The following is a 14,366-nucleotide window of genomic DNA, read 5'->3' as shown; positions in this document are numbered from 1 at the left end:
AATAGGCATCACAAATCTCTTAAATTATATTCTGGTGATACTGAAAAAATATTATGGTGACTTTTCCAATTTCACTCTGTTTTTAGTTAATCAGGTTCCTTAATTTTATGACTAGCTGTCTTAAACAAGGCTCGTATATAAGGCTACAAGAAGTTTGAAAAGGGCAAAATATTCCCCTGTAACTGAAGTTCTTAGATTATGATCATATTTGTCCCTGTTGAGCCACTCTTTTTGGAAGCATACTCCTTAGTGTTGCCAAAGCCAACCTTAACATTTTTTGTGGCTAGAAGACAGAAAACAAAAGGTAGGAATCAATGGTTACTTTCTGTCACGTCAGAGATTAGCAACAGACTGCCACAAGATTCCACATGAGGACTGAAAATAATAATTATCAGTGATCTGAAAAGGTGGGAGAAGTGTTGTGGCAAAACAGCCTTAGAGGTTTTTAAGACCCGGCTTGATAAAGCCTTGGCTGGGATGATTTAGTTGGGGTTTGTCCTGCTTTGAGCAGGGGATTGGACCAGATGACCTCCTAAAGTCTCTTCCAACCCTGATATTCTATAATTCTATGAAAATTTGCAGCTGACAAAAATTATTCAGCTCAGTCAAGAACTGAGAAGACTATGAGGAATTTAAGAGGGACTTAGCCAAACTAGATAAACAACATGCAATATGATGGCAGATGGAATTCAACATTGACAACTTAAAGCAATGCACAACAAACAGAATAATTTGAACTACACTTGCTGCTTCTAAGGTCCTACATTAATTGCAGCAATTTAGCAAAAAGCGTTGGGCATCACTGTGGACAGCTCAGTGACTTTCTGCTCAATGCACAGCAGCAGAAAAAAATCCTCCCCAAAACCAAAAAAAATATATAAATGTATAAGGAATACATGGAGAATAACACAGAAAATATTATAATGCTCTTATACAAATCAATGGTATAACCTCACCTAGAAGAGTGCGCTCAGTCTTGGTCACCATATCTCTAAAACTATATAAAGGGGTTCAGAGACAGGTAACAAGAATAATCAGCAGAATGAGAAGACTCTTTCTTGAACAAAGATGGAAAATATTTGCATTCTTACTATAAAGTGATCCAATTCTCCATTTCAAAATGGGAAGTGGGAGCCAGAAGGTAGACACCCATTTTTTGTCTTCCCACTTCTCCATCAACTTCTCTTATCCCTCCACCAAAACTCTTCCCTGTAATATCCCCAAGAAGTGTCTCGTTTTCTCCACTTTGACAGCATGACTCAACTGTAGGATACTGGGGGGGGGGGGGGGGGAGAGGGAGACAGGAGACTGCTACCTGCAGCTCCAATACTTATTTTGGGAACTAGCTGTCACTGAGGTCAGGTGCACTTATTCTCACAGATCATACTGTTTGGAGTAACAGCTTAAAATAGACCATAGCCAATCTCAGTATCTTCCAATTCAAAATATAGTCTAAGGAATCTGAAGGAAATGGGAAAAAAGTGTGGGCAGGTTTGGTTCTGAACTAGCAGTGAGAATTCTGAATAAACCTTGTCAAGACTTTCCTTTTAGGGATCCCTACACTTGAGAAAATTATTAGAAGTTATAAAACACTGAAGGACAGTTGATGAATAGCTAATTAAAGACTGGGGAATCTGAAATGAACATCATTTTTAATGATGAACATGATTTAATTGGAGATTGGTCCGAGCAGGGGGTTGGACTAGATGACCTCCTGAGGTCCCTTCCAACCCTGATATTCTATGATTCTATGATCAACCATGGCTCCAAAATCAGAAGGATATTGAATGAAACAAAATGGAGCTCCTTATGGTATTTTTATAGATTTCAAAGCTGGAAATATTCAGCCAGCTTGCTGTGGATTTGTAACCACCTCTGAAACAAAGGTGTGCTGTTATACGGAGGCTTTCCTGAATCCAGAGTCTGTTTTAAAAATAAAACCATAGGACATCAGCGCACCAGAATACTATCTTTAACGCAGGCTTCTTTGTTCCATTGTGGTTCTGCAGCTCACTCCACACCACTGAGTCTGGATCCTTCAAGGTCGCTTTCATTAAAAACATTATTTTCACAACTATAATATCTAAGAGCTTGTGAATAACATTTGATGTAGTGTTGTTATATAGACAGCAAGAAAATAACAAAACAGAATTTGCCATCATATTGTATGTTGTTCATGTAGTTTGATTAGGCCTCTCTCAAATTCCTCATAGTCTGCACAGTTCTTGACTGAGCTGAATAATTTTTTGTCAGCAACAAATGATGCTGCAATTCATTTGAAAAGACAATGTTTCCAAGGCCTGCTGCCAACAGCAATAGGAAAGATAACGAGGACACACGGGGTCACAGTTCTTCATACCCGTTCAAAGAATGTTTTCGTTTACAAAACTGTGTACACATAGTCCGAACGATCACTGTTTGCTAGATGCTTTACAGGCACATGGGTGAGGTGTATTCTCCCAAAAGTAGGGATCTGCAGAGGCAATTCTTGGAGAATCAAAGACCACAATTAAAAATCTTACAACAGAAGAGCAGAACAGCAGATCAGTGTTTGAAGGAAACAGTATTTCTTCCTTTCACTAGTTTTCTTGTGTTAATATTTTACTATCCTACAACCTGATTTACAATTTGAATTTCATCAATGACAACTTTAAATCTGGACATGTGATTGATTCTCATCTATTTTTGTGTTTCAATAGAACCATCATAACTATTGTAACAAGTCAATAAAAACTCTGTGGTATTTTAGTTTATCACATCATAGTCAAAACCAGGTTAATTCCTACTTTTATTCATTGTAGCCTTAGCTCATTGATCTGTAAGTAATTATTTAATGCACACTGTCTGTGTTGTTCTATACAGACTTACCCAGCCTTAGGCACTGTCGCATTAAGCCTCCAGAAGACATGTTTTTTTCAGCTTCAATCTCACTGAAGTTTAGAGAACTGGCAAATACCAGTACATCAACCATAGCCATTAGACGGCTCAGGAAAGTCACTGCTGTCTCTGCTGACATTCCTTGGGTCACTTCAATATTTTCCAATTCAGTCTTTAAGAGAAAATAATTATATTAGACTTAACAGTTTCAAACAACAAATATAGCACACCCACATCTCAATTTTAATGGTTAACAATAAATAAGTAAATGAGAAAAATTACAAAAAAAACTATTTCCTATATTTAGGGTTGGCAGAATTCAGGTTTGTTTTATAATTTCAATGGTTAATATTGTTTTATATTTTAAGACATTTTTCATTTTTTCCCTATTTTTATTTTTACAGTTGCTGCAAATTAAAGGGGCAGAGGGTTGACTTAGGATAGCACTGACTGCAAGGGGCTCCCTGTGTAGATGGGGGGTTCAAGGCATCAGGGCCCAAGGTACAGGGGAGGCTGTGGTCCTGGCTTGGTGGAACAGAGACTCCTGGCCAGGGTTGCAAGGAGGATGATCCCCTGGCTATGGGATGCTGCTGCTGAACAGCTTCTGTGCCCAGGGATGGCTGTCACATTCCTGGCTGGTGGGTGAGTGAGTGAGTAGGACCGTGACAGCAGAGTTGCAAAGGGCTCCCTGAACAGCCGTGGGGCTGGTAACACCTGATCCTGGCAGACGCAAGGTACAGGGAAGTTCGTGGTCCTGATGGAGCAGAGCAGAGACACTCGGCCAGGGCTGCGAGAAGCTGTGATTATCCCCAGCCATAGGTGAGGCCACCCTGCTGCTGAATGGCTCCTGCCTGAAGCAGGGTGGCCTCTTCCTTGCAATCTTGGCTGGCGGTGTCTACTCTGGCCCACCAGGGCTTCAGCCTTCTCTGCACCTTGCACCTGAAGAGATCCAGTGTCACTGGCTCAGTGGCAGCATAGAGACCTCTCTGCAGCCCCGCTGTCATGGCCCCACTCCTGTGACAACAGTTGATGACCGATCCATACAGGCACAAGGGGAGAGAGAGGCTGCACTCCCGCTGACTTTTACCAATCACTCTATTTTTCACTGGTTTCAGTATGTCAGTTGAAATCAACATTTATCAAAATCTGTTGATTGAAATTGAATCCTGCCAAGCCTATCTATATTTTTCATCAATGTAAATTACTTATGAGTGAACTTAATTCATTTTCCCACTCCATTGTTTTAACACTTGCATGCTGTAATAGGTATTATGAAGTCTAATATCTGTGAGAAAATTATTACTATTTACATAGAACCAAATTGTGGCCCAGCTACCACAGCCGTACAAGGCATAAGGGAGTGCATGACACCCCTTTACGTCTCTGAGCAAACTAACTACATGACAGCATAGGAAGGAAAATGGGCTCTGCAGAGCTGCTATGTCTCCACCTGCCCCTACTCTCACAGACCGGTGGGAGAAGTGGAATGGGGTGGGAACTGGGCAGAGTCTTGGCTCCAACTACACAATAAATGACACACTGAGGAATGTACACTGTATTGGGCATCAACCTAGCACAGTTTACTCCCTCCCTGGATCAGCAGGGGAGGGAGTTTAGTCCCTCCCTGCTGCTCTAGTGAGGGAGGAAATCATGTCAAGTTTACACCTGTTGCAGTATGCATTCCATATGGAATCACAGTCTCCATCTTGGGCTGTTCCCTTAGTCTAGGCTCATGGCAAAGTCACTCCTGAGTCTGCAATTGTTTTATAAATGTAAAAAAGGGTTATGATTTAGGGTAACATTTTCAAAAGTGCCTAAGTTGACTGGAGCCTGAGCCTCATTTTCAAAAGTGAGTTAAGCTCTTAGGGATAGATCTTTAAATTAATTTAGATGTCTAAATATGCAGGTAGGTGTCTAGTGGGATTTATAGAAGTGCCTAGGAAGCCAACTCCCATTAAAATCTCTGAGAACTAGGTGCCTAGGTGCTTTTGAAAATCCCATAAGGTGCCTATCGGCATCTTCAGGCACCTAAATACCTTGGCTTTAGGAGCCTAAGTCTCACTGATAATCAATGGGACTTAAGTTCCTAGGTCTTTTTTGAAAATGGGGCTCAGGTGCTTGTGAAAATTTTTTGCCTTTTGGTTCCAGTTTCAGGGATTCTGTAAGACAAATAAGGAGCTTAAAATACATTATTTTGTCCTGTTATACACATTTCTTTCCGTAACAACAATAGAGAAAATTCTTTTAAAACCCTTTATTTTCCTATTGCTGAGAATTTAATATCCTCAATGAACAGTAACTTGTTGAAACAGTTGTTTAGGTTTAACAACATACCAACAGTGCAAATAATGCCAAACAATATTAAGAAAACAATTGTTCTGACACGTGAAAGGTATAATGTGTCTTTCTGTCATCAGAATGATAAGATAACATTGCATTTTATTTTTCTAAAGAACAAGATATGTCAGTTACATGAGTATTCTGGGAAGGGTTGTCACTATTTAAAATCTGTCCAGCAAGACAAAACAAATGATATTATGACAATCAGACCTTTGAAACACCATTTCCCCCTTTGAAGGGCTGCCACTACTATTCCTCTAGGCAGTTATTCCCTGCTATTTTCTGTTATTTTTCTACTGTGACCCCCTTTTCATAGTAGAAAAAATTTATTAATTCACATAGAAAAGTAGCAAATTGTTTATATATAAAACATTTACACAAATGAAATTTAAACTGAAGAAGCCATATCTGAATATCAAGAAGCCATGCCAGGGTATACATTAGTAGGCTGCTGGTGCAATTCTCAGGGGGTTATAGAAACATGGCCTTTGGACTCACCTCAATATACACCAGAAATATGCACCAATGGCCTATTAATGGACTCCCTGTTGTGGATTATTGCTATAATACAATTAACTATATTGAACCATATACATTTTCTTAAGGGCGTAGATCTTCTTTTACCTCCCAATATGATATGTCCAGGTTTATTTTCACATGACATAGTAAATCCATGTAAAAGCATGTATAGTTTTTACATGTATAGTTTTTACCACAGAATACTTTTTACATGATTTTTGCTAGCATTACATAGAAGAAAAAATTAAGATTTTCTTTAGGAAATCTTCCTAAATGCTGCCAATTCATTATGAAGACAATATATAGCCTTCTATTAGATCTAATTACTATAATGAAATCCACCTCTTAAAGGTAACACACTAACATGTATTCTGACTACATTTAAGAGACATTTTCTTGTTTAGCAAACTGTTTTCAGCAGCTAGAATGTTTTAGAATGGTATGGTAAAATTCATGCTTACTATGTAAATTTTAAAAGGAATAACTAAATTCCCAGATGGTTATACATCCAGAGCTTGAACTAAATCAGATTTTCACAGCAGACTGACACTTCTGCAATTTATATTAGATCATAGACTTGTCTAACTTTGACTTGATAGTTTACAATAAGCAGCATATAATCACTAGCCAATGCATTAGATTACACTAAAATAAACATTTCAGGAAAAGTCCATAAATGCATCTAATTTACCCCTGACCATATCCTAAAATATGGCATGAAAATTGTTTTTTAAAAAAGCCAAAATATCAAATTATCAAAAATAATAAAATTTGAAAAACTTAAAAACTGAAACTTACAGCAGTAATACTAACCTTAGAACCCTGGACATGCAATAGACAAAACAGACAACAGATTACAACAATAAAAGAAAAAGAAAATTATTAAAGTTAACTGAAAATACAATGTAAAATTGAAACAAAGTAATATCTTGGAATCATATCTTTATCTGATTAATTTATAATAGGAATAAACATTGCATCTTAGAAAGTGAACATTTGAAAACAAAGACTTAAAAAATAACTAAACTGCACATAGTGTGGACTTTAAATCTATTCTTTTAATCTTATTATACAGCTCCTTTCCACATTGATCCATCCAAACCGAAATACATATTTTAAATATATACATGGAGAAAATGTGTTAGTAATGTATGCCCACAGTAGAATTTTACTTGTTATATAAATCACGGAAGTACATGACATAATTGTGTCATTCTCCAGTTAACTGAAACTGAAAAAAGTAAATTCAGCCTTAGTATTTATGATTTGAGAGATAAATCATATGAATAAAATTAATTGACAAAACATACATATAAATCAGAAGAAAAAATGCTTGATTCTTCAGCGGTAATGCTCTTTGGATTGGAGCACCACAACATACCTTGTTACACATACACCAGAGTTGTGCACAATTTTCACACTTAATCCCAAACTGTACTAAACATTTGAATGAATTTGAGCCACCAGTGGAAGTCCAAGTTTTGGATCACCTCAGGGAGTTTGGGGCTAGTCCCAGAACACCAATCTTAGCAGTTCTGCAGGGTTTCTTGTTTTATTTTCAGTCAGAACCCCTTGCTCTCAGTAAGAGCCCTCTCCCCACAACAGGCCTGTCATTTAAGTTGTCAGGAGCCATATTTTTAAACATTATTTTGGGGGCCTTTACAATTTTAAATCCCCAACCTGTTAAACCTTAAAGGGCGGGTGCTGAGCAAGTGGGGTATCTAAAAATTGAGGGACTCAAAATCACAAGTCATTTTTGATAATTTAGGCCCTAACTACCTTGGAAAAATAGAAGACTACTGCACTTCCAGCACTGAAGACAATTTATGGTAGTCAATATTAAAATGTAATATATTACTAACAGTTACCACAATGTGCTATCTGTTTTTGCCTTGTACATAGAACAAAATCTTGGTGTCTCAGATGCTGTGATGTTGTACACAATAGATTTGCAGCACAAGAAAGATTCTCCAGGTATGAAAGTAAAAAAAACCTATTTTTCAAGAATATTTTAATACTGTCATAATTCAGATAGCACATTTTTGAAACCAAAAGCATTCCAGCTATGTTACACTAATAGTCCATCACAGTAGCGACTCCAGCAAAATGAGAAGGAAGTTTTCTTTTCTTTTTTGGCAGGAAACGGTATCTAACCATCCTTCCACATGTGGAAGTTTGGTCCGGACTCTAAGCTTAAACCCATCTTTGGGACCCACCTACATTTTTTCTTTCGCGTCTGAAACAGGTGAAATCCTGGTCCCATCACATCCATGGCATAACTCCCACTGATTTCAATGGGACGAGGATTTGACGTTAGGTTCACTGAAGCCCTGTTTGAGCCCCAAACTTTCCATTTTCTCCTTTAACCCACATCTTTAAGTCCCTGGTTATGGCTGCCATTTTATATGAACTAATGACGAGCTGGAACTGTCAGTCTGTCCACCCCATGCTTTAACTGGCGACATATGTTGCTTTTAACAAAATGCATTTTTCACAATCCTGAATGCTCTTTGTCTTGTTTTGCATTTTCACATTTTGTCTTATATGGTTGCAAAAATTTTGGGGCACACGGAGTGTCTTATTTGTATTTATAAAATGTCACGTAAATTTAAGACACCAAAAATAGTGTAAGTGCTAAAAAGATGTATATTAATATCTCCCCGTGCGAGGTCTTTGAAGGATTACCTCAGTCCCTGCTACCCCAATGAACAGTAAACTAGTACTGGGAAATGAACTCTTTCTGGCATATCATCATAAAACAACATTATTAGATCAAAATATATGCTTATCATTTTTATTTATTTTAGTATTTTCATGTATTATTTCATACATCCCATTGGAAATTAAAAGGCACCTATCCTTGGCTCTATGCAATTTTTATACTAAATCACATGCAATCCCCCCAACAAACAAAAAGCCCACCAGCAACTACGTTAAAAGCAAATTGTTAAAGTTGCAATGTCAAGCACTAAAATTAACACCTGAATATTTTGCCTGTGTGACTTTATTTCAGCCCTCTTGTGTGCATGCATTATGATACAGTCTTTAATTATATGATCACCTACTATGTTTTCCACAAGTGCCCTGCCTCAATTCACTGCACAGAACAGATGGTGCTCACTTAATAAGCAGAAATTCAATATTTTGTTGTATCTTCATTTGCTCAAGGTGTGTCCCTAGACCTTATTTACTCCACACTATCTAAAAATTGCTCGGAAGACGCATTAATAATTTCCTCATGGTTTCCTCTATGGTGCTCCTCACTAGAGTGCTTCACAAAAATTAATGAAATTATTTTCACAACAACTCTGTGAGATGCGGGTTATGATCATCCACATTTTACAGATAGGGGGCTGAGGCACAGAGATGTTAAGGTCCGCAAGTATCTGCTAACTTTGGGTGCCCAATTTGAGACATCTAGAACCTGATTTTTCCAAATTCTTAGCATTATATAGCATTTCATATGTTTAAAGCACAGCTCCCACTGAGGTCAGTTGCAGTTGAGAGTGCTCAGCTCTTCTGCAAATCAGACCTCAGGTTCTCAAGTCAAGCAGTCAGAAAATGAGGTATACACAACAAATGACCACCTGTTAAAAGCTAGGTTAAGCAACTTGCCTAGCATCAGAAGAATCAAATCCTCCACAGCAGGATTCAACTACGTTAACAAAGAGACTGTCCTTTCCGTTCCTGTAATCCCCTTGCTTCATTCCCTGCATTTCTGCAACAAATGGAGCAGGGGTCCTACAAACAACAGTTTCCTTCACTAGACAACCCTGACTCACTCCCAGAGCAGGTCTATCCTCTGAACTGAATGAGGCAGGGATCCTGTGGGGAAAAAAAACCAGTATGTGATCACGTAATTGGAGACTATCATAATGCATACGCACAAGAGGACTGAATTAAAGTAACATAGGTAACCTTAATTCTGGAATTTCCTAACTTTTGGATGCTTGACTTTGCAACCTTAATAATGACCTTTTAATGTAGGAAGGGTTTGTGTGTGTACAATTTCCTAGGTTTAAAAAAAAAGCAAACTAAAAAAATTCCAGCATGTGTCATCATATTGACAACCATATAGAAAAGGTACGGACAAGGGCAATGAAAATAGTTGGGGATTTGTCCTGCTTTAAGCAGGGGGTTGGACTAGATGACCTCCTGAGGTCCCTTCCAACTCTGATTCTATGATATTCTATCATTCTATGGATTCTATGATAATTAAGGAAATGGAACCGCTTCCATATGAAGGGAGATTAGAAAGACTGGGTCTAATTCAGTTTGGACAAGAGGTAATGTGTAAAGAGGTGATGTGATAAAGGCCTATAAAATCATGAACGGTGTGAAGAAAGTAAGCGTTATTTACTCCTTCACATAACACAAAAACCAGGGGTCACCCCATGAAATTAATATGCAGCAGGTTTAAAACAAACAAGTCCTTCTTCACACAACGTACAGTCAACCTCTGGAACTTGTTGCCAAGGAATGTTGTGAAGCCCAAAACTGTAACTGGATTAAAAAAAGAAATAGATAAATTCATGGAGGATAGGTCCTTCAGTGGCTATTAGCCAAGATGGTCAGATGCTGGGACTGGATGACAGGTGATGGTTCACTGGATTATTGCCCTGTTCAGCTCATTTCCCTTGAAGCATCTGGCATTTGCCACAGTTTGGAAGACAGGTTACTGGGCTAGACGGACCATTGGTCTGACCCAAAATGGCCATTCTTATGTTCTTATGATTCATCAGCAGGATAGGGACCATTCAATCCATGGCACAGACCTCTGCCACTTCAACCAGTGGAATAACTGATATCAGTAGTCAGCTGCCATCTGTTATGTGGAGCAGCACTAGAGGAGGATGAACATGTTGCCGTTTTCACAGAGACTGATAGCAGAGGAATGGTGGAGACTCAGGAATTGTGGGTCCCATTCCAAGCCCTGGAGAGGAGTGCATTCTAGTGAGCACAGACTCTTCTGTCCATTTCCTGTGTGACCCCTTCTGTCCCTCCTCTTCAATCTGTCCCTGTCCTGTCCTAACCTTTCAGCACCCCTCATCCCAGTCCCATTCTCCACATTTCAGGCTTCTCATCCCAGTCCCCGTCTCCTTGCCCAGCCAATCATATCCTCCCTCCACCATCCCAATTTCCTTCTGCCCAGTCTCCTTGCCCAGGTATTTCCAGTTCCCTCCTCTTGATTCCTCATCCCATCTTTCTCCCTCACCCTGACCTCCAGTTGTGCAGCCCCCATCTTCCCTGTCCTAATCTCCATCCCTGGGCTCCTTGTCCAACCTCATTGTCCCTTCTCCACCATCTCCTTCCCAGTTTCTTTGCCCAGAGAATACCAATTCTGCCCTCGCACCCCTGTTCCTTGTCAGATTGGTTTCCCTTCCTTTTAACATCTTCCCCCTGTCCCACTGGTTTTCAGTCCCAGTCTCTCCGCCCTCCCCCAATCCCGTCAAATTTCAGTGTACCCCAACACCTACTGGTTCCTCTTGTTTCCCTCCCAGCTCGCAATCCCCCTGCCCAACCAATCCCAGTTTCCTGCCTGCTCCCAATCCCAGTAGCCTTCCAGCCCGTCTCAGTCTCCATCCCAGCTCTCAGTCCCAATGTCTGAACTTTTAAAAGAAAAAGTCACTAGAGTTTTACCAAGAAAAGGTTGCAAGAATTTCTGAACATGGGCAAAGCAATGTATTTTTCCCTACTTTTGTTTTCAGAATTGACTGAACCAAAAATTCAACTTGAGACAGACATCCAGCATGGAACATTTCACCACAAGTCGTTAAAGTTTGGCAAAGTTATAAGCCGCTGAGAACAGGGTCTTATAATGGGAAATGTCAGATGGTGTTTCCCCCTCCCTCCTGCCACGTGGCGTTGAGGGAAAACTGTAGCAAGCCAGTCAGAGACTTCAGCAAGTAGTGGTATAAGCAGCCAAAGCAGGAACCTTTGGTCCTTTGCACACTCAGAGAACTTTCTACAGTTTTGACTGGACTTTTTCTGCCCTGAGTTGATTGGCTGCTGCTCCAATCTTTCCTCTTCACCCCCCTCACAATCTTTTCACATCAGCTTCACTCCCATTTGACCCTCTTACCAGGGCCTGTCTCCATCATCTCTCTTAACTCTTCCCCTCCTAAATAACCTCACCCTCTCTCCAAAAAAAGGGACATTTACTGCCATCACAGAATTCACTATGGTTGTGTGTTATACCCCTTTCTCCACCCCGGGTCAGTCCTATCTATTAGATTGTAAGTTCTCTGGGGGCAGGGACCACCTACTATTCTATGTTTATACAGTACCTAGCACTCTTGATTGCGCCTTAGGGACCACCATAATAAACATGATTAATAATAAAAATATAAAAATACCATAGTCAAACTACGTTGTAAAGCTATTTCTAAATTTACTTCAAGGTACTGCTGCCATGAAGAAACCACTCCTATCTTACTTTCATGAAAGCTCATGCTCAAATAAATTGGTTAGTCTCTAAGGTGCTACAAGTACTCCTTTTCTTTTTAGTAAATACTACCTGCATTTATTGAAAATGTAAATTTATTTAATATCCAGGCAATGGGAAACCGCAATGTGAACTTCATCTTAAAGATTAGTTTCTGTTTTTATTAATTTTAACAAATGAACCTAATTTAGGATTTTACTTTTGGGAGAATCATTTTCTTTTCAAAGTTTTTCCTTATGCTCTAATTTCACTTTTCTCAAGGATGTACTAATTTGGACCATGATTATAAACTGAATGTGAGTTATGCAATAGGAGCAGGACTGAGCCCTGGCTTACTTATTTTACCCTTAGATGGTCCAGGTTGGAAGTACATGGTGATTCTCTTTTTCTCCATCTTTTAGACTTTTCTCTTTAAAATTTCTACTTTCCCTTCTTCTGTATCCACTGCAATGAGGGATGGTACAGGGCTTTGTTGGAGTGTTTTAAAATTAAAAAAAAACTGTTGATATCAGCTGCTCTATGCATCTCTTGGCATACAATACTCTGCTTCCAGCTGATCCCTACAGTTTCACAGCAGATTGAATCATTGCAGACCTATCTCTTTCAGAACTGGAGAGCAGAAAATTGAGTCCAAAGCTGACACCTGATGTAACGACACAGAGATCCCGTGCTGTGGCTTTAAAGAGCTAATTTTGACTAGACTGTCCCTAGTTATGCAAATAAAAATATAGCAATATCACAATGAAAATTTAGGTGAGTACAACGTAACCATTCTTATGACTGAGCTTTCTATTTCATGATGAATGCTACAGTGGGTGATATCAGAACAAAGAGAACCTCCAAATCCACTCCACTGATTGTGAGACTTTTCTTATAGTAATGTAGCAGAAAGGATCCTGGGGAGCTTTTGAATCTCAAAGGCAGTTAGCTCCTGTTCTGACCTCCTCAAAACCAGCTTGTAAGAAAAACAGTTAATTAAAGACAAGGCAATATTAGCATTGCCAGAAGGTGATTTTCTAGGAAGAATTAACAAATGATTATTGCAACAAAGAGTCCTGAACTATCCTTGGTCAAATCTGAGCCTGTTCTCAGGTGTGATGTCGTATTTTCCTATCTATTGGCTGCATGCATACTAAAGTAAAAAGCTTCCAACTTTGGTGCCTGAAATAGTTTATCATATTATGGTTCCACTGAAATCAATAGCATTTACAGATACCCAATACTTCTTAAAAAAAATCAGGCTATTTACATGTTTAATATGGAGTTAGACACCTAACTTCAGGCAGTAAAGTTTGACTTTTTTGCCATATAGAAATTAGGTACCTTAGATCATTCCAGAGCCCTTTCAGCAATGCAAAGAGCCAACCAGGACTATACTAAGACACCTCAAGGAAATTTTTTTGTTAATATGCTACATACCATATTGTGTATTAGAGAACAGCTGTGGTTACTTTGTTATAAATTTATTAGGCCTATTTATTAGGCCAATTAACCGTAAAGTAGAGGCGGTTGGGAATTTTCCAACAAAAGGAGGTTTGTCAGAAAACACTCGTTCTGTTGACCCCAAAAATATTTCTAAGAACATAAAAACGGCCTACTGGGTCAGACCACCAGTCCATTTAGCCACGTATCTTGTCTTCTGACAGTGGCCAATGCCAGGTACTTCAGAAGGAATGAACAGAACAGGTAATCAAGTATCCATCCCTCGTCACCCATTCCCAGCTTCTGGGAAACAGAGGCTAGGGACACCATCCCTACCCATCCTGGCTAACAGTCATTGATGGACCTATCCTCTATGAACTTATCTAGTTCTTTTTTGAACCCTGTTATAGTCTTGGCCTTCACAACATCCTCTGGCAAAGAGTTCCACAGGTTGACTACGTTGTGTGAAGAAATACTTCCTTTTGTTTGTTTTAAACCTGCCGCCTATTAATTTGATTTGGTGACCCCTACTTCTTGTGTTATGAAAAGGAGTAAATAACACTTCCTTATTTACTTTCTCCATACCAGTCATGATTTTATAGATCTCTATCATATCCCCCCTTAGTCTCTTTTCAAAGCTGAAAAGTCCCAATCTTATTAATCTCTCCTTATATGGCAGCTGTTCCATGTCCCTACTCATTTCTGTTGCCCTTTTCTGAACCTTTTCCAATTCCAATATATCTTTTTTGAGATGGGGCAAGCA

The 14,366-nt window shown here is 39.2% G+C and overlaps 1 protein-coding gene across 5 annotated transcripts in view; it reads right to left on the bottom strand.

Annotated features, from left to right (window-relative positions):
* Nucleotides 1-14,366, bottom strand: part of NBEA (neurobeachin) — an 858,254-nt gene that overhangs the window by 488,628 nt on the left and 355,260 nt on the right. For 4 of the 5 annotated variants that reach the window (XM_048847621.2, XM_048847613.2, XM_048847638.2 and 1 more), the window contains 2 exons: nt 6,535-6,558; nt 2,869-3,049 (listed from right to left, as the gene is read on the bottom strand). In XM_048847621.2, the coding sequence (XP_048703578.1) occupies nt 2,869-3,049; nt 6,535-6,558 (205 nt within the window). The remainder of the gene's footprint in view (nt 1-2,868; nt 3,050-6,534; nt 6,559-14,366) is intronic. The other variant, XM_048847630.2, reaches the window with a different exon arrangement.

This window comes from Caretta caretta, chromosome 1 (genome assembly GCF_965140235.1).
Source record: "Caretta caretta isolate rCarCar2 chromosome 1, rCarCar1.hap1, whole genome shotgun sequence".
In the NCBI taxonomy this organism is placed as follows: Eukaryota; Metazoa; Chordata; order Testudines; family Cheloniidae; genus Caretta; species Caretta caretta.
Note: the sequence above shows the minus strand (reverse complement) of the source record. Positions and strands in the feature narration are given on the sequence as shown.